At 43.9% G+C, this 27,829-nt stretch overlaps 1 protein-coding gene across 4 annotated transcripts in view; it reads left to right on the plus strand.

Moving 5' to 3' along the window:
• The first annotated feature begins 7,661 nt into the window (after window positions 1-7,661).
• The window catches only part of PCDH9 (protocadherin 9), a 926,161-nt gene continuing 905,993 nt past the window's right edge, over window positions 7,662-27,829 (plus strand). For 2 of the 4 annotated variants that reach the window (XM_034416729.3, XM_034416749.3), the window contains exons 1-2: window positions 7,662-8,549; window positions 10,043-13,207. In XM_034416729.3, the coding sequence (XP_034272620.1) occupies window positions 10,172-13,207 (3,036 nt within the window). In that variant the 5' untranslated portion in view covers window positions 7,662-8,549; window positions 10,043-10,171. Of the gene's footprint in view, window positions 8,550-9,206; window positions 9,509-10,042; window positions 13,208-25,361; window positions 27,228-27,829 lie in introns of those variants that run through there. The other 2 variants (XM_087895552.1, XM_034416739.3) reach the window with 2 other exon arrangements.

Below are 27,829 nucleotides of genomic sequence, written 5' to 3' on the forward strand. Positions count from 1 at the left end.
TACAACAGTTTCGTATCAATATTCCTCTACATTTCATGTTTCTCCCCCCCCCGTCTTTACATATATTTATGTCCCTTGTTCCTTACTTATTTATATATACATTTCTTTACCTGTTATACATATTACTGTATCTACTGTATATATTACTTTACATATACATTGTCTGTTTAGTGGCGCATTAGTAATTCTTCTTACTGACCTCTAGCCATTTATCCCATTTATTCCATATTAAATAATATTCCATTTCATCTTTTTATTTTATCTCTTTCGTCAATTTGTCCATCTCCGCACAATCTAAGACTTTCCTTATTAACTCTTCCTCTTTTGGTATAGTGTTGCTTTTCTTTTCTTTTTTCTTTTTTTAATTAATTTTATTAAAGTTGCTTTTCCAATTCTGTGCGTATGTTATCCTGGCTGCCGTTATAATATGTAAAATTAGATATTGTGTTTCTTTAGTTCCGGTTTCCAGTCTATATGGTGTTCAGTTATCTCTTCAAGCTACTTTTTGATTTTAGTCCAATATTTTTATTATACGTTTTTCTTCGTTTTGCATCACAGTTTCAACTTTGCAACAACAGCGATATACTGCTTGTATCAACAATTTTTTTTACAATATACATACAATTATACCTCCTAGTTGCAACCATTTAAATCTTGTTCATACAATATCCATTTAATGCTGCATGTAATAACAGCGGCTAGAATTATGTATGCACAAAATTGGAAAAATGGAAATATACCCACAGAGGAAATGGTAATAAAGAAAATATTAGATTGCGCCAAGATGGGCAGGTTGACAATGGAAATTAAAGACAAAGGAGAAACAGAATATTATTTAATTTGGGATGTATGGTAGAATTGGTTAGATAATAGATGCAAAGATTAGAAAATTAATGATGGAAGACAATCAACGAACTAGAAATAAGTACAAGTATAATGATAGAAGAACATTTAATGTAAGCAATATTATGGCAAGATGGTATAAAAGTGTAAAGTAAAATATTTAGAATATATAGAGATTTATGTTAGAAATATGGATATTGTATGACCATTGAAGCACTTCTACTGACCTCTCCCTGTATACAAAATCAGGCTTACTTGTCTTCCTTTCCTTTCCTTTCCTTTCCTTTCCTTTCCTTTCCTTTCCTTCCCTTTCCAAAGGAGCAAGAGAGAACACAGTTTAGATCATTTGTGTGGGAGAAAGAAAGTGAAGACATCTGCTCCCTAATAGTTCCCAGAGTATATGTTTTATGGGTGGTTGTTAGCATGTTTTAGTTTGGCAAGATTCTGTCTGTGGGTGAGGAACAATACTGAAATCTGCTTGGAAGACTCACAACGAGCCTTTCTTGGTTTTAGGGGTCTTGACATCTTGAGTCTTCTGGAGGAAGACTTTGAGTTTCCAACCCAAAACTTGGTGAAGCTGGTAAAGATATCTACCTCTTGCATCAACGATCAAATTCTACATACATTACTCCAATCCTTTCAGAAGCTTCCATTAACACAATTCAAGCTATGCCCGTGAATGAAAATAGACCATTTGCCTATTTTGCAATAGACAAGCAAGGTAAGCAATCTGGCTTCTTCACCCTTCACCTCTGACAGTATTTTGTTGGAGAACTTGAATGGACTTATTTAGCTGTACCCACACTTTAGAGTCCCAACTCAAGACTGTTAATCTACAACTAAAATATTTTGGTGGTGGTGTGTGTTTTATTTTGGGTTTTTTTTGGGGGGGGGTGAGTTTGTTTTGTTTTGTTTTGAGATTTTCAAACTGATAATGTATATCTTAAAGGCAGAAATAAAACTATTTTAATAATAATAATCAGTGGGTGCAGCAAAATTTCACAAACTGACTACCTACAACGCCATGACCGTGTTGCTAAGATCATTCACTGGAAATTGTGCCAGAAGTTTGGATTTGAGTACAGCAAAAACCACTGGGAACATCAGGTTGAGAAAGTTTTAGAGAATGAGAAACTCAAGATCTTGTGGGACTTTAGGATTCAGACTGACAGGCACTTGGTCCACAACACACCTGACATAACAATAGTTGAAAAGAAAAAAAGTATGGTTCATTGACATTGCAATACCTGGTGATGCATGGATTGAAGATAAGCAGCAAGAAAAAAAATCACAAAGTACGGGGACTTGCAAATTGAAGTTGAGCGACTGTGGAAAAAGAAATCATGTGTTGTCCCGATTGTAATTGGAGCCCTTGGAGCAATACCCAAAGGGCTACCCCGCTATTTAGAAATTCTAAATTTGCCGGACTTTAACATTTTGACTCTACAAAAAACCACCTTACTCGGAACAGCTTACATCCTCCGACGATACCTTAACAGTTCCTAGGTCCTTGGTTAGGACTCGAGCTGCTGAGCTATTAACCAGCCTCAAAGGCTGTGAATCTCACTAAAGATTAACCAATAAATAATAATAATAATAATAATAATAATAATAATAATAATAATAATAATAATAATAATAATAATAATAATAATAATAATAATAATAATAATAAGAAGAAGAAGAAGAAGAAGAAGAAGAAGAAGAAGAAGAAGAAGAAGAAGAAGAAGAAGAAGAAGAAGAAGAAGAAGAAGAAGAAGAAGAAGAAGAAAATAGACCATTTGTCAACGAAGAAATGCCTTCAACATGGCTGACTAGGTGTGATTAAGCAAGATGAGTAGACGGGTTACAGAAAGATGATATTTTCCCTTCTCCACCCTGCCTTCTATAAATATACACGGAGGGGGCAGGTAACTATTAGCTGTGTGGTGGTGCTTTCTCTCCAGTCTTTTACTCAACCATTAAGAAGTGAACAGTACTCTGTGGAATTTCACCCCTTATCTTCTCCAAACCAGAATAATCCATTAACATTTGCTTTGTCAGTACTCCTTGTTAGCCATTTTGTACACCTAATCTATTCCGCTGCCTTTTAACCTGTATTCCTCCAGCTGACATGTGGGAATGACATGTTCAAGGTATTGCTGTCAAAAGCTCCAAAGCTCTCTTGCTTTGCATTTCCGTCGTCCAATATGAGAGCTATAAATAGCATTATCTTCTTGACCCGCTCTGAGTAGAATAAAGGAAGCAATCTCTTGAATCAAGTCAAATATGGACTTCAACCAAGGTATCTGGTCAATAATCAACCAGGGAGCAAAACATCCCAGTTCCATACAATGCTGAGGAAATCCCAAGTTATCTTATTTCTCAAGGTTAGCAAATAAACAAAGCCTACAGAAGAAATCCATGTGTTTATCTCCTAAAAATATTCTGGAGGTCTTAAAACAGAGCTGGTCTTCCACACCTTTGGTACAGTGGTGAAATCCAATTTTTTTTTTTACTACCGGTTCTGTGGGTGTGGCTTGGTGGACGTGGCAGGGGAAGGATACTGCAAAATCCCCATTCCCATCCCACTCCTGGGGAAGGATACTGCAAAATCCCCATTCCCTCCCCACTCCTGAGGGAAGGCTATTGCAAAACCTCCATTCCCACTGCACTCCTGGGGCCAGCCAGAGGTGGTATATGCCAGTTCTCCGAACTACTCAAAATTTCCCCTACTGGTTCTCCGAACTGCTCAAAATTTCTGCTACCGGTTCTCCAAAACCTGTCAGAACCTGCTGGATTTCACCCCTGCTTTGGTGGGATGATTGTGGGATATTGTTGTCCGGATGCTTTAGATTCTATTTGTTTCCTTTCTTTTAAATTGTAAGCTCCGGAGTCATGTTAGAGTGGGGCAGCCACCAACTTAATTGATTAAAATAAATAAACATGGTTTAGATCAGGGGCGTCAAATTCAAGACCCGGGGCCCCGATCTGGCTCATGGGGTGCTTAGATCTGGCCTGTGGGGCTGACCTGGAAACAGTGAAGGACCGGTCCATAGTGCACTCGGGCCACCACAGGCGCCCCTGACACAAGTGACGTCAAGCTGGCCATGCCCCCCCAAGGTCAAACACAATCCTGATGCGCAGGGGTGGGTTCTACTTACCCTTACTACCGATTCGCAGCGGGCTCGTGCGCGCACTCTCGCTTCACTCGTGCTTATGCCTTGCTTCTGTGCATGCACAGATTGCCGATGATGACATCCGGGGAGGTGGGAGGGGCCTCCCGCCGGTTTTACTACCGGTTCTTGCGAACCGGTCCAAACCGAGGGCAACCCACCACTGCTGATGCGGCCCTCAATGAAATCGAGTTTGACACCCCTGGTTTAGATATTTAAATACCCTGTTCAGTCAGTAGAGTTCCCATGAACACACATGAGAGCCAAAAGCTTTGCAGGGTAGACTCAGTTCTCCTAAGACCGTGATGGCAAACCTATGGCACGAGTGCCACAGCTGGCATGCAGAGACCTCTCTGCGGGCATGCCAGCCATCGCCCCAGCCCAGCTTCACTACGCATGCACGCGCGCCTCCCGTTGGCCAGCTGGTTTTTGGGTCTCTGCCATGCATGTGCGGGGTGTGTATGCTCACATTGCATTTTGGGGGTTTGTGCTTGCTGGGCCCCCCCTGCACCCCGTTTTGGGTCTGGAAGGCCTCCTGCACCAACCTGGAAGCCAAAATGGGGCACGGGGGAGCCGCACGAACCCCCCCACACCCCATTTTGGGTCTGGAAAGCCTCCTGCACTAATCTAGAAGCCAAAATGGGGCACGGGGGGCCTGGGCTGCATGCACAGGGGGTGCATGCATTGGGGGCACTTGCATTGCATTTTGGGGGTTCGGTCATGTGCACATGCAGTTGCGCACATGCACATGTGCTTTTTCTGTACGAAAAAGGTTAACCATCACTGTCCTAAGACATTTGTTTCTGAAATATGTGGGGAGGGGGTTACGACAAAACTCCATCAGCCTCCTTGGAAAAGCACTTGATTACAGCTGTCCCCTCAGGCAGAACTTCAGGTCAAGTCTCCATCAAAGAGACAGACCCAATCTGACTGACTTTGTGGTTATTCCCATGCCTTTCTTTCTTTCTTTCTTTCTTTCTTTCTTTCTTCTTTCTTTCTTTCTTTCTTTCTTTCTTTCTTTCTTTTTCTTTCTTTCTTTCTTTCTTTCTTTCTTTCTTCTTTCTTTCTTTCTTTTCTTTCTTTTTTTTTTTGAAGCGGCATGGAAATGGAAAGACTCTGAAATAGCCACCATGGAGGAATGGTAGGTGAACATCTGGCAGAGACTGCAAAGTTGACTGGTTTGATTAGCGAAAGGTCTATGTCTATATTTATCAGTTTACTGGAAACCCCTTATGGCATGGACTTCTAGCTGGAGGGGAAAAAAATGAATGTGTGATTTTGGGTTTGAAAATTAGAAAGGGTACTTTATGGATGAAAGGGATTTATGGTGTAACTTTGAGGGGAGGACACAAATATAAATATCAAGAAGATCAGAAATTGCTTCCTTATAATCATTCCTTTTCCTTTTCCCTTTCCTTACCTTTCCTTTCCTCCTTCTATCTTCCTTTCCTTTCCTTCCCTTCTTCTATCTTCCTTCCCTTCCCTTCTTCTATCTTCCTTCCTTTCCCTTCCCTTTTCTTCTTCTATCTTCCTTCCCTTCCCTTCCCTTTCTTTCTTCTATCTTCCTTTCCTTTCCTTTCCTTCCCTTATTCTATCTTCCTTTCCTTTTTCATATCCTCTTGCCTCCCCTCCTCATTTCCTTTTTTCCCCCCATTTACTATTTTTCTTTACTATTTCTATTGTGGGTTTTTTTTTTAACTTTGTTATTTTTTTTTCAAGGGATTTGTCCCTGACTTTTTCATCTTGTTGACTGGCACCTGTGGCTGCCAGTCAACAAGTTACCTAGGATTAAATATCTCTGCAAGTCAAGCTGCCACACCGCCAAACTTCTGCTCGAACCAAAAACTCCAAATGATGATGAGCCACAAACATCAACCGGCACAAGAGATCAGGAACCAGATCAGAAAAATCAACTGAAATATTATTATTATTTTTTTATTAAACTCTGTCATAATTTAGGAAGCACAATCTGGCTTTGCTCTTCGTTGCTCCGATTTGTCAACCAGGTTCAGCCTGATGAAACTTGCATTGCTGGCTAAACTTGCATTGCTGGCTAAAGGGGTATCCTGAAGCAGTCCCAATCCTGGTCACCAGTTTGCAGCCTGATTTCCATTCTTGTATGAATGAGTTGAACGGCGTTGGCTTCCTGGCGCTTAGCGGGATGATTCTCCACGTCGATACCCCAAGGAGTCCTGTGATGTGAGGTTGGAAAGCAACTAATTGCTGGTTGCATTTCCCTTCTGAGACTTCTCAATGGGAGGTAGAGTCAACAGTGACCTTCTGGGAACAAAGGGTTACCTTACCTCACTATTTGCTGCTCCCTGCTATCTCTCCTCTTCTGCTGCTTGCAAACAGGTTGCTTACCGTTTCCCCCCTAAGGAAGGAGGGAAGGCCCAAGAAGTTCCTTAATTGGAAAGCCGCGGATTTCCCTTTTCCTGAGCTTGCCTGGGGGAGCAGCTCTTCGGAGCTCCTCCTTTGGCTGAGCCAAGAGCTGTGGTGGGGAAGCACCAGATCAGCATCTCTCTCACAGCAGAGTCGATCCCGCGGCTTGTTGATCCTTCTCCCCTCCACCCACCCACCCTGCAAGTCAATGGAGGGCTCCCTCTTCCTTCCTAGGAACCGAACTGAGCCAAGGTCCCAATCCCGAGAAGCTGGCAGCGGCGGCGGAGAGTGGGGGAGACAGCCGCAAAGAGACGCATCTGCCGCCTCCGGTGGCTCCTCCGGTCGTGCGTCCGGGCGCTTCGTTCTGCTTGCTTCAGTCGCCCTCTACTCAAAGCCGGGCGGTTGCGCTTGGCGAGAGGAAGCGCTCTTGGCATGCTCAGGGAAGCTCTTGCCTCTCCGGAAAAGGGAAGCCGGCTGAATAATTGGCGGACCGAAGCCAAGCGCTGGGAGTTGGTGGGTGGGTAGGTGGGGACGAAAAGAGGATCCCGAGCTGCATCAAGGTGATCGGGGTGGTCGATCTTCCTCCTCCTCCTCCTCCTCCTCCTCCTTCTCCTCTCCACCTCTTCCTCCTTCCCCCTTTTCCTCCTCCCCCTTTTCCTCCTCCCCTCTTTTCCTTCTCTTCAAAATCTCTCCCCCTCCTCCTCTCCCCCTTTCCTACCCCCTCCTCCTCTTCCACCTCTCCCCCTTCTCCCTCCCTTTTCCTCTTCCATCTCTCTCCTGCTCCCTCCATCCCCTTTCCCTCCTCCTCTTCCACCTCTCCCCCTCCTCCTCTCCTCTCCCTCCCTTTTCCTCTTCCATCTCTCCTCCTGCTCCCTCCATCCCCTTTCCCTCCTCCTCTTCCACCTCTCCCCTCCTCCTCTCCCCTCCCTCCCTCCTTTTCCTCTTCCATCTCTCCCCCTCTCTCCTCCTCCTCCTCCTCCTCCTCCTCTTTCCCCCCTAATTTTTCCTCCTCCGTCGCTACCGCAGCAGCAGCGGCAGCAGCAGCCGCCTCCTTTGAGCCATTCAGCACCGCGGCAAGCGAAAGCGCTCGCCGCTCGGCCGCCTCCAGGCCCTGACCGACGCGCCCTTCGTCGTATCGGGCGGGCCGGTTGGGGGAAGAAAAAAAAAAAAAAAAAAAAAAACCCTCCTCCTCCTACCCCTCCCCCCAACCGCCCCGCCCCCTCCCCCCCGTCCACCCAACCCGCGGCCAGGCGGGGGGCGTGGCTTCTCCCCGTACACGCCCTCCCTCTGGGCTTAAGCGAGAGTTATATCAAGAAAGCCAGTTCGGAGAGAAGCAGGCGAGAGAGAAGAGCCGCGACGCGAGCCACCGAACCGGCGGCACCTTGGACGGGGCAGGAGAGGGACGAGGCGGCGAGAGAAGGGCAGCCCAGGCGCGCGTGGGGGTCTTTGGACCTTCTGGACCCTTTTCACCGGGCGAAGTTGGGGCTCCGTCTCCCGGAGGAGGCTCTGCGGGCGCTCCCGCCGATGAGCGCGGCATGGGGAACCGCCGGGGACGGGGCTGGCCAGCTCCGGAGCTGAGAGGCAGAGAAGCGCCTCGGGTTGGCTGGCTGGCGGGCTGGCTGCCTCGAGGGGCTTGAACCGAAACCCCCCCCCACCGCCCACCCCAAGCAAACGGGACCAAGCCTCCACTCGGAGCATCTCTCCAGCCGGCCAAGCCAGAAGGAAAGGAAAAGAAAAGAAAAGAAAGGAAAGGAAAGGAAAGGAAAGGAAAGGAAGGAAGGAAGGAAGGAAGGAAGGAAGGAAGGAATTAAAAAAAAAAAAAGAGGAGGATGACGACGCCTAAGCCGGACGGAGCGGGGAATTTCTTCTCGGGACTTGCGGATTTGCCACCGCCGGGTTCCAGCGTCGGGCTCCGTCGGGAAGCCTCGCCGGCCTTCTTCTTCTTCTTCTTCTTCCCCGTCGCCGCTCGCTGATTTTTCTCTCCGCTTCGCCGACTTGTGGGGGGGGGGCGTCCCCGAATGCGCCGCCGGAGAGCTGGGGAAGAAGCTGCCGAAGAAGAAGAAGGAGGAGGAGGAGAAGGAGAAAGGGGAAGAGGAAGAGGAGGAGGAGGAGGAGGAGGGCCGCCCGGCTCCCCGCTTGGCTTCCAGCAGTTGGAAGAGCCGCGGCAACGTAAGTGCAAAGTTGCAAGCTCTGGGAACGGGGCGGCGAGTTGTGGGGGGGGGTCGGTTGCAAATGGGAGCCAGGATCTCAGGGAGAGGGGGAGAGAGAGAGAGGGAGAGAGAGGAATTTTTTCCTCCTCTTGGCTGGGTGGTTGGGGGGGGGTTGAAGAGATGAAGAGAAGGTGCCAACCTCCATCCATCCCTCCATCCCTCCCGTTTTTTTATTTTTATTATTTTTTATTTTATGTTTCGCCTGCGTCAAGCTAAGGTTAGGAGAGCGCCGGCATCGCCGCGGTGCTTTTTAATGCAGATGCAAGTGGGAGCTCTGGTCAAACTCTTCCCTCTCCCCTTCTCCCCTTCCCCAATCTATAGGGGCGCCCCCAGCTCTGCCTGCCTGCCTGTCTCCAGTCGCTCTCTCAGCTCTGGGGTTCTGACCCAGCACTCTTGTCAGAGCTGCGGTATTTATGCCTGGCAGCGGCTTTGCTGAGAGCCCAGCGGAAGGGCATCCGAGGGGCTCTGCCACCCAACGCCAGAAAAGCCCACCCCTCCCCCATTTCTGCCTCTGCCTTTGTAAACAGCTGTTGGGCAGCTGCCCAGTGGCTTTCCAGACCCCCCCTTCCTAGCCCCATCTTCTCTGTTTATTTGGAAGTTGCATGGGGATGGAGGGGGGTGGGAGGTTTGAGGACTGGAGGGTAAGGGATGGAGAAAGCTCAGCCCCCCCCTTTTTTTTTCACTCCTCCACAACTATTAGACCACCACATCTGGAGAAAGGTGAGGTTTGGTCCTGTCTGGGGTGGGAAAGCAGGAGAAGTCCTTTGCCTTTCCCTCCTTTAGGTTAAAAAAAAAAAAAGGTTAGGAAGTAGCCAGCAAACAAGCCGAGGCTGTAAAGGTTTGCAAAAACCGTGATCTGTCTGGAAAGCTCCTTCTGCAGCTGAGACCAGACTATCAAAGGCAACACAACCAGGCTAGGTAATTTAATTATGAGTGGGGGGGGGAAGGTGAGGGGGGGCTGAAACATGCTTCCAAGAAGCTTGGGCTCCTTTCCTTTCCCTGCTCCCCCCCCTTTTTTTTAACTTGCCTCCAATCGAAGGGCGGGAGGTGAAATAAGCGGAGCGAATGCTACTCGGGGTCTGTGGGCTGATGAGAGCAAGTGTGCCTGCCTTTTTGTGTGTCTGTGTGCGTTTGTGCAAGTGTGTGTGTGTGTGTCAGTGTGAATTGCATCTGCGTCTCTCTCTCTCTCTCTCTTTTCCCCCCCCACCCCTCGACTCAATCTTGTAACTAGTTAATTTCATTCTCAGTGTGCACTCGGCGCTAGTGGCGGTATATTGGTGCATTCATGAAGCGGGAATTACTCTCACGCACGCACACATAACACAAGCAAGAAATGGAAGCAGGTGGCAGTGTTTCTCTGTGTGTGTGCGTGTGTGTGTGTGTGTGTGTCTGATACCGTTTTGAAATCAACGCTTCTTTACAAAATGTTGTTGTCCTTGTGTTTGTCGGCAGGGACTGTTGGGAAGTCAGAGCTTGGATGTGATGCAGCCAGACCAGTTTCCTTTGGCAAAGAACTCAGCCTTCCTTTGTGGACCTCTTGGAACCCTAAAACCCTGAAGAAGGATCTATAAACAGATTATCATGGACCTGAGGGATTTTTACCTGTTGGCTGCTCTGATTGCCTGCTTGCAGCTGGATTCTGCTGTCGCTCAAGAACTTATTTACACCATCCGAGAGGAATTGCCTGAAAACGTGCCCATTGGGAACATACCAAAGGATCTGAACATTTCTCACATCAATGCTGCCACCGGAACCAGCTCTAGTCTCGTCTACAGGCTGGTTTCCAAAGCAGGAGATGCCCCTTTGGTGAAAGTCTCCAGCACCACGGGGGAGATCTTCACCACCTCCAACCGCATCGACCGGGAGAGACTGTGTGCCGGGGCTGCTTATGCGGAAGAGAACGAGTGCTTCTTCGAACTGGAGGTGGTGATCTTGCCCAATGACTTTTTCAGGCTGATCAAGATCAAAATCATCGTGAAGGACACCAACGACAATGCCCCCATGTTTCCATCCCCTGTCATCAACATCTCCATCCCTGAAAACACGCTGATCAACAGCCGCTTCCCCATCCCCTCCGCCACGGATCCCGACACTGGTTTCAACGGAGTCCAGCATTACGAACTTCTGAATGGGCAAAGTGTCTTTGGGTTGGATATTGTGGAAACTCCGGAAGGGGAGAAGTGGCCTCAGTTGATCGTGCAGCAAAATCTGGACCGGGAACAGAAAGATACCTATGTGATGAAAATCAAGGTGGAGGATGGAGGAACACCCCAGAAATCCAGCACAGCCATCCTTCAGGTCACAGTAAGTGATGTCAACGATAACAGGCCAGTTTTTAAAGAGAGCCAGGTGGAAGTCCATATACCTGAGAATGCCCCGGTAGGGACCTCTGTCCTCCAGCTCCATGCCACAGATGCAGATGTGGGAAGCAATGCAGAAATCAGATATATTTTTGGGGCCCAGGTTGCTCCGGCAACAAAACGACTCTTTGCTTTAAACAACACCACTGGGCTCATCACAGTTCAGAGGGCCTTAGATCGAGAAGAGACTGCCATCCACAAGGTGACAGTCTTGGCCAGTGATGGTAGCTCAACTCCTGCCCGGGCCACCGTTACCATCAATGTGACTGATGTTAATGATAACCCTCCTAATATAGACCTCAGGTACATCATAAGCCCCATCAACGGCACGGTGTACTTATCTGAGAAAGACCCTGTCAATACCAAGATTGCGCTGATAACCGTCTCAGATAAGGACACTGACGTGAATGGCAAAGTCATCTGTTTCATCGAAAGAGAGGTGCCATTTCACTTGAAGGCCGTTTATGACAACCAGTACTTGTTAGAGACCTCTTCCTTGCTGGACTATGAGGGCACCAAAGAATTCAGCTTTAAAATAGTGGCCTCTGACTCGGGCAAACCCAGTTTGAACCAGACGGCCTTAGTCAGAGTCAAATTGGAGGATGAAAATGACAACCCTCCCATCTTTAGCCAGCCTGTTATTGAGCTGTCCGTTTCTGAAAACAATCGGCGGGGTCTCTACTTAACCACTATTAGCGCCACCGATGAGGACAGTGGTAAGAACGCAGACATTGTGTATCAGCTTGGCCCCAATGCCTCCTTTTTTGATCTGGACCGTAAGACGGGGGTTTTGACAGCTTCCCGGGTGTTTGACCGAGAAGAACAAGAGAGGTTCATTTTTACAGTCACAGCCAGAGACAACGGGACCCCTCCCTTGCAGAGCCAAGCGGCTGTGATTGTTACGGTGCTAGATGAGAATGACAACAGTCCCAAATTCACGCATAACCATTTTCAGTTTTTTGTGTCGGAGAACTTACCAAAGTATAGTACTGTAGGAGTGATCACAGTGACGGACGCAGACGCGGGCGAGAATAAAGCTGTGACTCTCTCTATCTTGAATGACAATGAGAACTTTGTTCTGGATCCTTACTCTGGAGTTATAAAGTCTAACGTGTCTTTCGATCGCGAGCAACAAAGTTCCTACACCTTTGATGTCAAGGCTATCGATGGAGGACAGCCACCCTGCTCTTCAACCGCTAAGGTCACCATCAATGTGATGGATGTTAATGACAATAGCCCCGTGGTCATCTATCCCCCTTCCAACACGTCTTTTAAGCTGGTACCTCTCTCAGCTATCCCGGGATCGGTGGTAGCGGAAGTGTTTGCTGTTGACATTGACACGGGAATGAATGCTGAACTGAAATACACAATAGTCAGTGGAAACAACAAAGGCTTGTTCCGTATTGATCCTGTGACGGGTAACATCACCCTGGAAGAGAAACCAATTCCAACCGATGTAGGCTTGCATCGGTTGGTGGTCAACATTAGCGATCTGGGCTATCCTAAATCCTTGCACACCCTTGTCCTTGTGTTTCTGTATGTCAATGACACTGCGGGAAACGCCTCTTATATTTATGACCTGATCCGCAGGACTATGGAGACCCCTTTGGATAGGAATATTGGGGACAGCAGCCAGCCCTACCAAAACGAGGACTACCTTACCATCATGATCGCCATCGTGGCAGGGGCCATGGTGGTCATCGTGGTCATTTTCGTCACCGTGCTGGTCCGTTGTCGCCACGCCTCCAGGTTCAAAGCTGCCCAGAGGAGCAAGCAAGGGGCCGAGTGGATGTCCCCCAACCAGGAGAACAAGCAGAACAAGAAGAAGAAGCGGAAGAAAAGGAAATCCCCTAAGAGTTCCCTGTTGAATTTTGTGACCATCGAGGAGTCCAAGCCCGAGGATGCTGTTCACGAACCTATCAACGGGACCATTAGCCTTCCAGCTGAGCTGGAGGAGCAGAGTATAGGAAGATTTGACTGGGGCACTGCGCCACCCACCACCTTTAAGCCTAACAGCCCTGATCTCGCTAAGCATTATAAATCTGCCTCTCCGCAGTCTGCTTTCCACCTTAAGCCGGACACTCCCATCTCGGTGAAAAAGCATCACGTGATTCAGGAGCTCCCCTTGGACAATACCTTTGTTGGAGGGTGTGACACCCTTTCCAAACGCTCTTCCACTAGTTCAGACCACTTCAGTGCCTCAGAGTGCAGTTCGCAAGGAGGCTTCAAGACTAAAGGCCCCTTACACACCAGACAGGTAAACGAGCACTTTTACTGGTCTATAAGTACTGCATACAAGTGCCCACTCAACCAGTATTAAAGTGCCAGGGGGAATTCTTGGCCTTCGGGATAACTTTAGCTTAGTTTTTACTAAGGAGAGAGAGAGAACAAGGGGGTGACAAAGGTTTCTCACCTCCCAGGACTATGCATTGGTATAAATGAAAAAAACAAAAACAAATCGTGATCCCAAAAAGTGATACGTCACCAACTTTTTTGGCTTTGCTTTTAGGACAAGTGGCACGCACGCACTCATTCACACCCGTTCACCAACAGAGATGCACACACGCACACAGGTACAAGGACTAGTGCTTAGAAGCAATGGTGTCATGGTTTTTTTTTGTCAAAAACATATCAGGGTAGGACATTACGGAAGATTAAGAATGGGGCTTACTCTGCCAGATTCAGACCAAGGGGTGGGGGTGGGAGGAATATTAGATGGACCAAAATGTTTCAGGGTTAAATATCTTAATTTCCAATTGAAGAAAAGTTGTATTTTCACAGGAGGCTGGTTTGACGGCTTCCTCCCACCCCGTTTATTTCCCTGCTGATCTGGAACCACTTGTTACGTTACCGTTTTCAGGAGCAGATTTTTGTCTTCCCCAAGATTCAAAAGTTGTGTTGCACTGTGTTGGGTTGGCTAGGAGACAACGAAGCTGTGAGGACGTGTTCCTCTGTTCTGAATTACAGTGGTTTCAGTTGTGTAGTTGTACAACTACGTGTCTGTTAAGGAAGAAAGAAAACTTGCATTTTATTTGTGTATTTGCTTTTGTTTCGTTCACCTTCCTGTTTTATATGGCCAAAGTACACCTTCAAGAGGAATGCATTTGTTTATAACTGAGGAAAAAGAAAAGTCACCATGAATTATGCAGGGGAAAAAAAAGATTCACTCCATTGCAAAGACATTATTATTAGCCCATAAGGGAGTTTTCATGAGTCATTTTAAAGCTATGAAATCTTGCCATTTGAAAATAAAAAATAGGTCAAGGAACTTCATATTTCATCCAGAATTCAGTATTAGGGGACTGGGGGGGATTCTTATTCTTACAGTGATGATCTAGGTCAAAAAAATCATTCCTGGCTAATAAAGATTTAAATGCAGTGCTGTCTTAATTCATTTCATTGGTGCTTGTCTTCCGCCACGAAATTAGAATGCAAGAATGTGCCTCTAGATGGCGCTACGGGACTGCGTTGGCTGAGCTGGCCGGCTGCCAATCGTGCAGTAGTTCAGAATTATTTTTTGGGGGGGAGGGGAAGGATGGTTCAGGCTGGTACAGAAACCCAAAGAAATCCTTTATTTAATCACAGTCACGCTGAAGGGACCAGGAGTTAAGCTGGCATGTTTTCTGGAGGCCCCCGAGTGCTTAAATTTCATTGCATCACTTGTTCGAAGCTTTAGCTAGCCCAACTTATCTCACGGCTGACTTTCTGTTTTCTTAAGTGATGGTACAGATTTGCTGTGGCTGATGGGTCCACGGAGTAAGGCAAGGTCCATTAGAAGAGGCTTTGGTGCCCCCACCCCACCCCTCCCAGGATGCAAAATGGCCATTTTCTAGCTTGAGTCATTTCCAAAAGTTTGCACGCTAGCGTTTTCCAAAACGCTTCTGGAATTTTGGACCAGAATTCTGAAACAAGGTGCTATATTTTTTTTTTAGACCCCTGCAGAGGTTGCATTGTTGAAGAAATGACTCTTAAGAATACTTGGCAGCTCTTGGAATACTTGTTAAAAGGGATTTGAGGTGAAATTCCACGCTCTCCTTCTCCTACGATGGACTTGATAACGGTGTTATCAAAGTTAATAGCATAATTCTGTCCAGGAAACTTTTAACACAGGGCTGGGCTGAGATGGCAAGGAAGTGCATCTGGCAACATCTGCGTAACTAGCCACCCTGAGAACAGAGCATCATTGTTTTCTCACGCTGATTCCTTCTATGTTGTTTATCAGATACCCACAAATTGTTTGGGCCCCCAGTTTGTTGTCTGCTCATGTTACAGGGTTGGGTTTTAATGTGTGTATTTTTTAAAAAGATGTCCGTACGGGATTAAAATCACAAATCCATAGCAAATTCCCTGGAAGAGCATGTATGTATCAGCACTCAAGAGGCTTGGCATCTCGAGATGGCCAGATCTTGAGAAACAAGGTTTTTGTGGATAACTTCTAAACTCCTGCTTTTCAAAAGGGAGGTCCAGAATTTGTATAGCGTAGATGGAGTATTTTTTAGAAGTGTTTTGATGTGTTGGAGTCCCTCGGAGACCTGTCCCTCCCCCCATTTCTCAACTGGATAGCAAGCTTTGTAATAAACAGTACAGAATTATTTCATGCCCCTGTTTCCAAATAAAACTGGAATCCATAAGAATTCTGTATATTTTTCTCCAGTTGCAGCAAAACAATCATTCTTGTACTAAGCAATGGGGAAGACATCTTCAGTTAGGGTTAGGGTTTTGCAAAATTCAGAAAGCAGAATCTATTCAGTTGCTCACAATGGATTTTTGCTTCCTGTTTCAAGGCTCAGTTTGAAAAAGAGACATCTGAAGTTTTCGGGTTTGCCCGGATGATATGTCTTGCTGACACCACTGATGTCAGACTGTGTGGGAGAAACTGATTCATTGTTATGCTTTTTAGTCCCACACATGTTAAAAGACATTTGCGATTAAATAAACACTCATTCCTGGAACTATATTCTGTTGACATCAACAGAACTTATTTGCAAGTAAATGTGTTTAGCACCAAGGTGTAAAAATAGTGACTTTAAAAAAGAAAAAAAAAAACTGGTGAGAAAATTGACTTGAGGATAGAGTCAGAAAATAGAGTAATAGCACATTCTATCTTCTTTTCCTAAGGAAGTGACCTGGCATTGTACATATTTAGAACAATGGGGCTTCTGCAGGAGGGCACCCAAAGGAATACTCCCAGCCCAAGAAATAAAAAAATAGATAAGGGTTACTGATAATTTGGAGGATGGTGATGGATACATGGGGATCGGTGTGGAGAATTATTCTAATTCCTTTGCTAAATTGGGCACCTGAACAAGTGGAAACTATTAGAAGGTATCACTACTTATGCACTGTGGGTTAATATCACATGAAATCTTTAGGTAACTTGCTTTTTTAAATAATTGAGCTACCACAGAATCATTAGGTTAGATTTCATAACCATCTGTTTAAAAAGATTAAAAATTCTGTATAGTTTATCAGACAATTTTATTTGGCTCCTTTAAGCCTTTTCATATGGGATGTATAGTACTGTTGAAAACTTTCTCTCTCTCTCTCTTTTTTTTTTTTTGCTTTTTTTTTCTAAAAAAAACCTCCCACTCCTTTAAGCAACCAACACAGATTATTTTTCTTTTCTCTTGTTGGTCATTCACCAGATTGTTTCTGAGGTTAAAAGACAATTAAACAAAGATCAAGAACCTAAGACGACATGGGCTGAAGGAATTGGAGGCAATTGACGTGTTCTAATATTTGCCAGAGCTGAACATAAATTATGTAATATTGCACTAAGTAGGTCCTTTATGTGTATATAATAGTCACCGGAATAATATCTTGGGTTCTGCTGCAGGTAGACTAGCAAAGGAATGGCATACAAAAGAATATCATACAGAGATAGAGGAATTAATAATAAGAAAGAAAGTTGTATTTGAGTGCCTGAAATAGGGTAGCCTAAACGCTAATCCTGAAAACATTTCTAAATGTTGCAGATTGGGTAGCTGTGTCAATTCCATAGCACATGCCAAAATGGAAATTGCAAATGATTCTTTTGGCAGGCATGAGAAGGCAGATGCTTTGAGTAAAATAGGAAGTGAAGGACAGCGTGATTTTCTTAGATAGCACAATTCTATCAAACTCCTTATTTAAAAAAAAAAAAAGAACGGCCTGGTTCAGACAAAAACGTGGAAACCTAGCTTAATATTTTGAACAGCGTTCCTTTTTTGTTTTCCAATGTGATTGCAAGGAGGTGAATAGAATCATTGGCAGATTTTTGTCTGAATTAGGAAACGTGGGTTTAGTTTTTAATCAGCGTACATAATAAGCAAGCCTGGATTGCCAATCGCATTACGAAGCTGGCTCGTTGGAGCCAACTGAACTCAAATTGTATTCTCAGATAAAATAAACAGATTGTATTCGTTGAAGATGAAGCTGTGAAATGCTCCGTTGTCTTGAGTCTCCACCAGAAAAGAGACAAGGAGGAACATGGAAGTTTGAGACTCAGTCTCATAGAAAAAGAATTGGTTTTGTTATAAGTTCAGACATGGCCATTGGGTACCAGATGCGGCATTATTCTGATGGATAATGGACTGTTGCCAGAAAAAAAGTACCCTATATTGAATCTGGTTGAACATTAAGCTATTTCTACTTGCCAGCATGTAGGACAGCATCTTTCCCTTGAGAGACAGTCTGCAAGGAAAACATTAAAGCCGGAGTGGAAGCATTGCTCAGCTTCTCCAAACAGCACGAAATACCTTTTATGGTTTGATCGCTGTTGCCAAGAAAGAAAGAAAGGAGGGGAAAAAAAAAAAGCTAGGCTGGGATTAGATCTGACTCACAGAAAAAAAAAAGAAGAAAGAAAACAGCTTTCTAAAATCTTGCAAGATAGCAAATAAAGATGAGGCATTTTTAGAACCAGGGCCTGTTGTGTTTAGTGTTTGTGCAAGAGCTAACCATGATCATATCCCACAAAGATGGTTGCGTTTTCTTCAGCTTTTCTAGCCGGTGTGGTCAATCCTCTAGAATCAAGAGTAACATCAGTGCAGCCTTCTATCTTAATCTTGAAGTCTTGAAGGATTTCTATTTACTTGAAATTTGACCTCATCAGCTGGAACTTCTGGCAATGCAATAAGACTGCCTTCAGTTTTGAGTCGATGTTTTCCAGCAAAGAGCTGGAATTCTTACCAAATGTATTAATTCATTTCTAATTACTTTTATGGAGCAACGGAATCATCCAGTACAGATCAATATATATATTGCAGCAGGAAAAGCAGTGTTGTGGTTAACGCCACTAAGAAGGAGTAACTTCTATCCCAAGTGGCTTGTTGTCCGTGATTTATTTGTTTGCGTTTATGATAACAGCTGATAAAAAGGACAATACTAAAGCTGTTAAACCTCCCATAAAAGTAGGTTTCTTGGCTGCAGGAACAGTTGTGGGAAGCTGTGGTGTAAGAAGCTGAACAGGGACAGCGCAGTTTTTGCAATTCGTTGAAATCTTTTGATTTGGATTTTTGCCCGTTGGGGAAGATCAGGGTGCAATGAGGAGTACCGTTCCCACAGAATATAAAATGATAGATACTGATAGACGCACCGGGCATCTTTGGCTACCTTATATATATATATATATATATATATATATATATATATATATATATATATATATATATATATATATATATATATATACGGGGAGCTTTTGTTCAACTGTCTAAAGATATTTGTCTTGGAAAGAAGGCCGACCATGGAAAAACTCAGCTGAAAAGATGTTCTGGTATATGGAAGTGAAAAAGCCTGGGAAAAGAGGGGCCTCTAATAGAAATCAGAATATAACCTTAAGCAATAATACAATTCTCAAGAAACACTGAGCTAAAAATAAGGCTTTCTCTCTTCCTTTTATGTACGCAGAATCCCCAGTCAGTTAAAGCTCCCAAGATGCTTTTCTCATCCTCATCTCTTTCATAAATTAGACTTGGTAGGGTGCTTCTGCATTTGTGTGCATACATGCAAGTATGGGAGTATAACACGGATGCGTACATGACTCATGAAGCTCTGTTTTCCCATGGAGGTGCATGAAACTTTCTTAAACCGTATCACACAAGTGATACATACATAAATTGTATCACTTCTGGCCACATTTGGAATACTGCATCCAGTTTTGGTCACCACGATGTAAAAAAGATGTTGAGACTCTAGAAAGAGTGCAGAGAAGAGCAACAAAGAGGATTAGGGGACTGGAGGCTAAAACATATGAAGAACGGTTGCAGGAACTGGATATGTCTAGTTTAATGTAAAGAAGGGACTAGGGGAGACATGATAGCAGTGTTCCAATATCTCAGGGGCTGCCCCAAAGAAGAGGGAGTCAAGCTATTTTCCAAAGCACTTGAGGGTAGGACAAGAAGCAATGGGTGGAAATTAATCAAGGAGAGAAGCAACTTAGAACTAAGGAGAAATTTCCTGACAGTGAGAACAATTAATCAGTGGAACAACTTGCCTCCAGAAGTTGTGAATGCTCCAACGCTGGAAGGTTTTAAGAAGAGATTGGATAACCATTTGTCTGAAGTGGTGTAGGGTTTCCTGCCTAAGCAGGGGGTTGGACTAGAAGACCTCCAAGGTCCCTTCCAACTCTGTTATTCTATTCTATGACATTAGCCAAGGCTCCTGGACCATTTAGTCCCAGCAGATTCTATTTTCTGTTTCTGTTCTGGACACAGGGAAAATAAGATTCTCGAGCTCAGCGGAAATGGGTTTCTGTGATTCAGGAATCAAGAGGTCTCTTCTGGTTACCATTTCAGGTTTTCGTTTTCATTTTTTATTTTGACCCTGCAAAATCTGCTTCAGCTACATTTTATTGACAAGCATTTTATTGCAGCTAGCAGTTCTACAGTAAGCTGTTTATTGCTGTTTCCTAACTCAGTTGACAGCAATTGGGGAATTAATTTCCTTCCCCACGTGCCCGTTGTGTCTTCTTGGGTATAAACAACAGATGTTTAAGATGTGAAAACAGTGACCCATTTACATCTGGCAACTTTTTAAATACATCATTCCAAGCCACCTGAAATTAAGCTGGGTTTTTTTTTTCCTCCCCTCCAGCAGAGGGGCTGAAAAAAATAAAAAAAAGATGCAAAGAACTGCCTGGAATGGATCTGTGATTTAAAGAAGCAAATAAACAAGCAATTTATGTTGTCGGCGTGAATGATATCCATATTGTGAGCTTCTCAAGATCAGGGACTTGTTTTTTCTTTTTAAATGCAAAACCCTTCAAAGCATTTACAGAAATGGTACTGTTTAATTAATGTTAATAGATTAATACACGGAGATGGACTTAAGTTTCTTCCATCTGGGAGTAATTGGCAGTGATTCCTATATAATCCATGGATTATGCATTTTTACGTTCCATGTCTTCTGTGTTCCAGTCCTCTGTAGGCTGGGATATATATATATATATATATATATATATATATATATATATATATATATATATATATATATATATATATATATATATATATATACACACATATACATATATACATATATATATATATATATATATATACACACATATACATATATACATATATATACATATATATATATATATATATATATATATATATATGCATGTATATATATATATATATATATATATATATATATATATATATATATATGCAAATTCTGCCAAGAGTGCTTCCTGATGCCATAGTAATCTATACAAAACAGATGCTTTTATGTGATAATCATTGATGTCTTTCACAAAAACATCAATTGCTCTCTTCCTTTTTCAATCATTTTGGAAAAAGGAACCCCAAAAGATCAATACACAAATACTTTGTCCATCAAAATAGGAAGAACGTATGAAATTACTTCTTGCCATGGATGAAATGTGAAACAAAGCAACTCTTGCTCCTTCCTTCAACACATTTGATCCATCATCTAACAAGGATCATTATACAGAATTCTGCACTCCCAAGTGATAGCTTTGGGTGTTCGCGTCTTGACTGTAAGTTACAGGCAGTGTTTTGACATATGATCACAGCTGAGCCCTGACTTTCTGTTGCAAAGCAAGACAGTTGTTAAGTGAGTTTTGTATGATCTTTCAGTTAGTAACGTAGTTGTTAAGTGGATGTGGCTTGTCAGAAGGTTGCAAAAGGTGATCCTGGGACATGGCAACCAGCATAAATATGAATTAGTTGCCAAATAGCCAGCCCCTCCAGCAGCCAAATCAGAGGAGGAGGAGGTGTGGGAGTCAGGGTCAGCATCAAAGCCACCTGAGAGCTCCGAGAGGGAAGAGGGAATGGAGCTGGCAGTGAGAGAGGAAGAGGCGGAGCCTGGGCCGTCCGTCAGCCCTCAGATGAGAGTCAACAGCCCTTAGGCCTGGAGGTGGCTGATGAGGAAGAGGAGGAACAGCTGGGTCCAGTGCCTGATGCGTGGATGCACAGAAGGCAGAGGAGAGGAGAGCAGTGGAAATCTATGGGCCAGTCCTTGGGACGGAAGAGCCACCACTGCTAGTGAAGCCCCACCCTAGCTCTGGAGATAAAAGGCAGGGGGCGGAGATGAATAGATGTGGCAGACAACTATTCATCTCCCCTGCTGGACAGACTCGTTAACCTGCGGTGAAAGAGAAACTTTTTGCCGGGGCTGCTGGCGCTCCTAATAAACGAATCATTGCTGCAACTACAGAGGGTTTGTCGTGTTTCGGGAGCTGGATCAGAACACAAAGTCTGATTACGTGACAGTGCAGATGCTGCAATGGTTGTAAATAGTCATAAGTCCCTTTTTTCAGAGCCGTTGTAACTTCAAACTGTCACCAAGCAAATGGCTGTAAGTCGAGGAATACCCGTCGCTCCGGTTGTTTTAACCGGCAGCTCACGATTGTTTGCAGTTTTGATTAAAAATAAGTCTCCCGGACTCAGAAAGGCTTGCTTCCAAATCACTGTCATTGGATTCTTTATGGCTATAGATTGTGCCTGTTAAAATACAATGGGATCAATTTCTAAGAAAACAAACATAGGATTGAGTGGTATGAAGATTTAGGGACACCGGTAACCTCAACTAATGAAATCCTGTCATTGTGAATTTGTGTTGAATTTGAGAACAAACATTTCCAGCATGTGACGCATCAGGCTAGGGGATTGTGTGTCAAGTGCATTGCATCCTGCAAAATGCACAGCAGGACTCTTGTTCACATGCTTTCTTAAACTATTGGCTTAGTTTAGTTCGGACGATCGTTTGCAGCCTTCCTAGTGATTGAAATATCCCAACCCGGTCGTCCGGTTACATGGATTCGGCATGCATGAACAATGTGTCAATTTTGGAAACTTCAGTTAAAGCTGTTGATTTATATTTAGTGTAAAATGATCGGAACCAACATGAGTGTCCATTACATGGATCCTGTGTGAATGGGCATGGCTTGGTGGGCGTGGTGTGGCTTGGTACGCATGGCAGGGGAAGGATACTGCAAAATTTCCATTCCCACCCCACTCTAGGGAAAGGATATTGCAAAATCTCCATTCCCACCCCACTCTGGGGCCAGCCAGAGATGGTATTTGCCGGTTCTCCGAACTACTCAAAATTTCCGCTACCGGTTCTCCAGAACCTGTCAGAACAGTGCTCACTGTGGTATCACACTGATGAATTATATGCTACATTGGGTGGCTGAGATGATGTTGTTGGTGGTGCTGTGAATAGATATGCATGACCTTGATTATTGTCATGGTGTTTAGTGCCAGACAGAATAGGTTGCATAGATAGATAGATAGATAGATAGATAGATAGATAGATAGATAGATAGATAGACAGACAGACAGATAAGAAAGAAAGAAAGAAAGAAAGAAAGAAAGAAAGAAAGAAAGAAAGAAAGAAAGAAAGAAAGAAAGAAAGAAGATGATAGAGAGTTGTTGGTTGATAGGTAGAGAGATAGGTAGAGAGATGTTGGTAGATAGATGGATGGATGGATGGATGGATGGATGGATGGAAGGAAGGAAGGAAAGAAAGAAAGAAAGAAAGAAAGAAAGAAAGATAATAGAGAGATGTTGGTAGATAGATAGATAGATAGATAGATAGATAGATAGATAGATAGATAGATAGATAGATAGATAGATAGATAGATAATATCCATACAGCTCTGGCAGCACACAAAAAAAGGGTGCTACTCACTTAACACTTTAGCAGTGGGAATTTCCAACTTAAATTGAAGACCACCTGTATTGTGTGTGTGTATGTGTTAAGTGAGTTGCACCCAATTTTTTGGCTGCCATGCCATGGCTGTTAAATAAATCATGCAGTCATTAAGCAAATCCGCCCCCCTCCCCCCCTTTGACTTTGCTTGTCAGAAACCAGCTTGGAGCTCTCAAATTATAATCACATGTCCCTGGGATGTTGCAGCTTGTGGGAAATACATGGTGCTTGCCAATCATCCAAATTTGGATCAGGGACCCTGAAATAGCTGTTAAGAACTGCTTGTAAGTCAGTTTTTTCAGTGCTGTTGTAACTATGTTCGCTAAAACGAATGGCTGTAACTCCATCTGTACTCCAACAGTACAGCAAGTGACTGTTGTTTTCTTTCGACTCGAAAGCATAGAATTATTTGAGTGATACCCCGGAAAATACAACTGCGTGTACATGTCAGAGTTTGCAGCAATCCAACCACCACACAAGTAAATAATTCAGCAGGATTCATTTGTAGAAGAAACTTGTTTATATACAATAATATGAAACATGATGCATGTATACAATACCCATGCAGCTCTTGCAACGTGGTAGCTTGTACAAGGACAAGAAGCAGAAGCCAGAACCAGAAATCACAGAAGCCCCACACACAAACACACACACACACACACACACACACACACACACACACACACATGCACACCCACACCCACACACACATAGCTCAGTCAAGCTAAGCCATGCCCAGGCTCCGAGCCCATCTCCCATGGCTCACAACAGATCCTGTTTTCATAGTCACCAAACAGTTCTCATTGGCTGACCTGTTGTTATGGCTATCCCCGCTCATAATTTCTTATACACTGACAGTAGATTAGTGAATAATTATTTTGAGCTCACCAAAGATGACTGAGAGCCAGTTTAGTGTAGTACAGGTAAATCCTTGATTTAACGACAGCTCGTTTGGTGAACGTTCAAAGTTACAATGGCGCAGAAAAAAAGTGACTTATGACCAGGTGATCAAAATTCAGACGCATGATCAGGTGATCAAAATTCAGACGCTTGGCAAGTGGTTCAGGTTTATGACCATTGCGGTGTCCCAAGGGTCATGTGATCCCCTTTTGCAACAGTCTGACAAACTAAGTCAGTGGGAAAGCCAGATTCTTTCAACAATTAGATCACTGCCATGATTCACTTAACAGCTGTGGCAAGAACGGTCATAAAATGGCCCAACTTAACAAAAGTTTCACTTAACAAGATAAATCTGGGGCTCAATTGTGGTTGTAAATCTGAGATTAACTGTAATTAAGGCATCAGGCTAGATAGAAACTGGGAGTCCCTGAGTTCTAGTCCCTCCTTAGGCACAAGGCCAACGGGGTGACCTTGGGCCAGTCACTCTCTGTCAGCTCTTAGAAGCAGGCAATGGCAAACCACTTCTGAAAAACCTTGCCAAGAAAACTCCAGGGCCTTTTCCAGACAGTCTCTGAAAAAAAGCCACAACTGAACGGTTGACAAAAAAAAGATAGATATTATCTGATTCTACATCAAAACCTTTCTTTCTTTTTCCAACCGAGTGGCATGTTAGAAATAAATTACCTGAAAGGGGCTAGGACAGTCACAAATGCAATTATTTGGTTTCACTGAAAACAATACACGTACCTCCAATGGCCACTGCTAATAAGGGAGTCCTCAGAAGCTGTGACGTACATTCTCTTTTCCCCCATTTTGCTTTGAAAAGCCACAATTTCCATCTTCTGCTTCAATATTACTGATTGTAAAAATTTTAGCGATTTGGTTTTTTTAAAAAATGAATAACCTCTCAAAAGTGAATTAATTAGCAATGTTACAAAACTTTCAGCCTCCTCAAGAAAAGTAACTGATCCTTATAAGCAAATTACACCAACACACTGCTTGTAATTGATTATACTTGTTCTGTATCCCATCCATAGTTCCAACTCATCTTATCCAGGGGTGAAATCCAGCAGGTTCTGACAGGTTCTGGAGAACCGGTAGCGGAAATTTTGAGTAGTTCAGAGGACCGGCAAATACCACCTCTGGCTGGCCCCAGAGTGGGGTGAGAACGGAGATTTTGCAATATCCTTCCCCCAGAAGTGGGGAGGGAATGGGGATTTTGCAGTATCCTTCCCCTGCCACGCCCACCAAGCCACGCCCACCAAGCCACACCATGCCCACCAAGCCACGCCCACAGAACCGGTAGTAAAAAAAATTGAATTTCACCATTGATCTTATCTTATTTCCAGGTACCCTCCAATAAATCGGCAACAGGTGATCTAAGAGTCAGAACCAGTGGAATGATTCTCACCGCCCAGAGTCACTCAAGATGGGTGGGGCCATAAATTGAATAAATAAATAAATTACCATTCAGTCCTCTTAGATGTTTTTCCGGCAAGACCGGTCTATCAGGGCAACCTGGTATACCCAAATATGGGACGGAGCCCCAATCCAGGAACCTTCGCAGGCAGTCGTTTCCACGACAAACTATTTCGTATTCAATTTAAATTTATTTCTTTGTCGGTAAATTTATTTCTTTGTCGGTAAATTTAAATTTAACATCCCGTCCTCTTAGAACTACATCCCACAGAGTTTAGCAGAACATTGATCACTGCTATGATTCTTCTTCCCTGCTTTTTCTCTCTTGTCGTTCATTCTCGAATCCGTCTTTCAAATATATTCCTTGCTCTTTTCTTTTTCCTTTTCTTTCTCTTAGAATTACTTCCTTTTCCTTGGATGAATGGTTTGCTTTTCTCAGTTTCTCTTCCACTACTATTGGTTATTTTTCTCCCGTGCCCAGATCTATGCGCTTTCATTAATAAATGCTTTTTAGTTTGCTCAGATCTTAAACAAAGTATAAATTTAAAAAAAGCAAGATGCTTAACAGAATGCCTAACTGGTTTCAAGGCCTTTTTCTGTACGTTATAGTTTTGAGATGTCAATTAGCTGAGATACAGAAAAATTGGCGCTCGTGCTGCATGAGTTGTAATGTTTTCTTTAAAACATTTTTTTTAAGACTCTGGGTACTGTGGGAACTGTCACAAAAGGAGATGCCTGGTTGATCTCTCTTTTTTATGCCTGGATGCATTGTTAAACACATTATCGATAGCTTACAGAGCCATTTTACCGTATGCAGCAATGAAAACGGCAGCCTTTGCTGGATAAGGAATTGCTACAACTCGTGGAGTTCACCGTTCACAGCAGAGACAGATTTTCTTTTTCTTCCCCAATGACCACAATGAGAAGACATCTGTTAGGCCCAAGCAGCCAGAATAGTGAATAGTCTCAAACAGAAGCTGTGTTCTTAGTCACAGTAACTGTAAGACAGATCTTGGAGTCTTAGTGGACAACCAGTTAAATATGAGCCAGCAGTGTGTGGTGGCAGCCAAAAAAGCCAATGCAATCCTAAATTGCATTAACAGAGGGATACAATCAAGATCAACCGAGGCACTAATACCACTCTGTAAAGCCTTAGTAAGATCACACCTAGAATATTGCATTCAGTTTTGGTCACCACACTATAAAAAAGATGTGGAGACTCTAGAAAGAGTGCAGAGAAGAGCAATCAGGATGATTAGGGGACTGAAGGCTAAAACATACGATGAACGGTTGCAGGAACTGGGCATGGCTAGTCCAGTGAAGAGAAGGACCTTGATAGGGGAGACATGATAGCAGTGTTCCAATATTTGAGGGGCTGCCACAGAGAGGAAAAGATCCAGCTATTTTCCAAAGCACCTGAAGGCCAGACAAGGAATAATGGGTGGAAATTGATCAAGGAGAGATTCAACCTAGGAATGAGGAGAAATTTTCTGACTGTGAGAACAATCAACCCATGGAACTGAAGTTGCCTTCAGAAGTTGTAGGAGCTTCATTGCTGAAGCTTTCAACAAGAGACTGGACTGCCATTTGTCAGAAATGGTGTAGGATCTCCTGCTTGGGTGGGGGGTTGGACTAGATGCCCTATAGGATCCCTTCCAACTCTGTTAATCTGTTAACCTGTTAATCAGTTAGTAACACGGTTGCTAAGTGAATCTGGCTTCCCCATTGACTTTGCTTATCAGAAGGTTGCAAAAGGGAGAATCACATGATCCCAGGACCCACCAATCAAATAAAAATTAAAGTAAAATACTGTACAGTACAATCGAACAAACATACCACAAAACTGTGGGGGTTCTTTTTCCGAAAAAGAAAATTGACCGCAATTTTTTTTTAAAAGGAAAATAACTAAAACCAACCTGATCTGCATCTCTTAGAGGAGGCAAACTTGACCCCTAATAGAGTCATTGCTTGTGTGCCTTTGTAGATAGACCTTTCCCCAGGGGTGAAATGCTCCCGGTTCGGACCGGATCGCCTGATCCAGTAGCGATGGCAGTGGTTGGTTCGGAGAACCGGTAGCAAAAATCCCTGTCCCCCCCCCCCCCATGCCCAGCTGAGCCGCACGATCATCAGAGGCTTTTTTTGTTTTTTACTTTTAAAAGCATTTTTTCTACAAAAACTTCCGACAAAAAAATGCTTTTAAAAGTAAAAAAAAAAAAAAAGCCTCTGGTGATTGTGCGGCTCAGCTTGGATCGTCGAGGCATTTAAAAGAAAAAAAAGTCTCTGCCGATCAGGCAAGTCAGCTGGGATCGTCAGAGCCTTTTGAAAGCATTTTTTTACAACCTCTTCGCCGAAGAGGTTGTAGAAAAAATGGTTTTAAAAGTAAAAAACAAAAAACAAA

This window comes from Pantherophis guttatus, chromosome 5, assembly GCF_059756535.1.
Source record: "Pantherophis guttatus breed Tessera chromosome 5, ASM5975653v1, whole genome shotgun sequence".
NCBI classification, from domain to species: Eukaryota; Metazoa; Chordata; class Lepidosauria; order Squamata; family Colubridae; genus Pantherophis; species Pantherophis guttatus.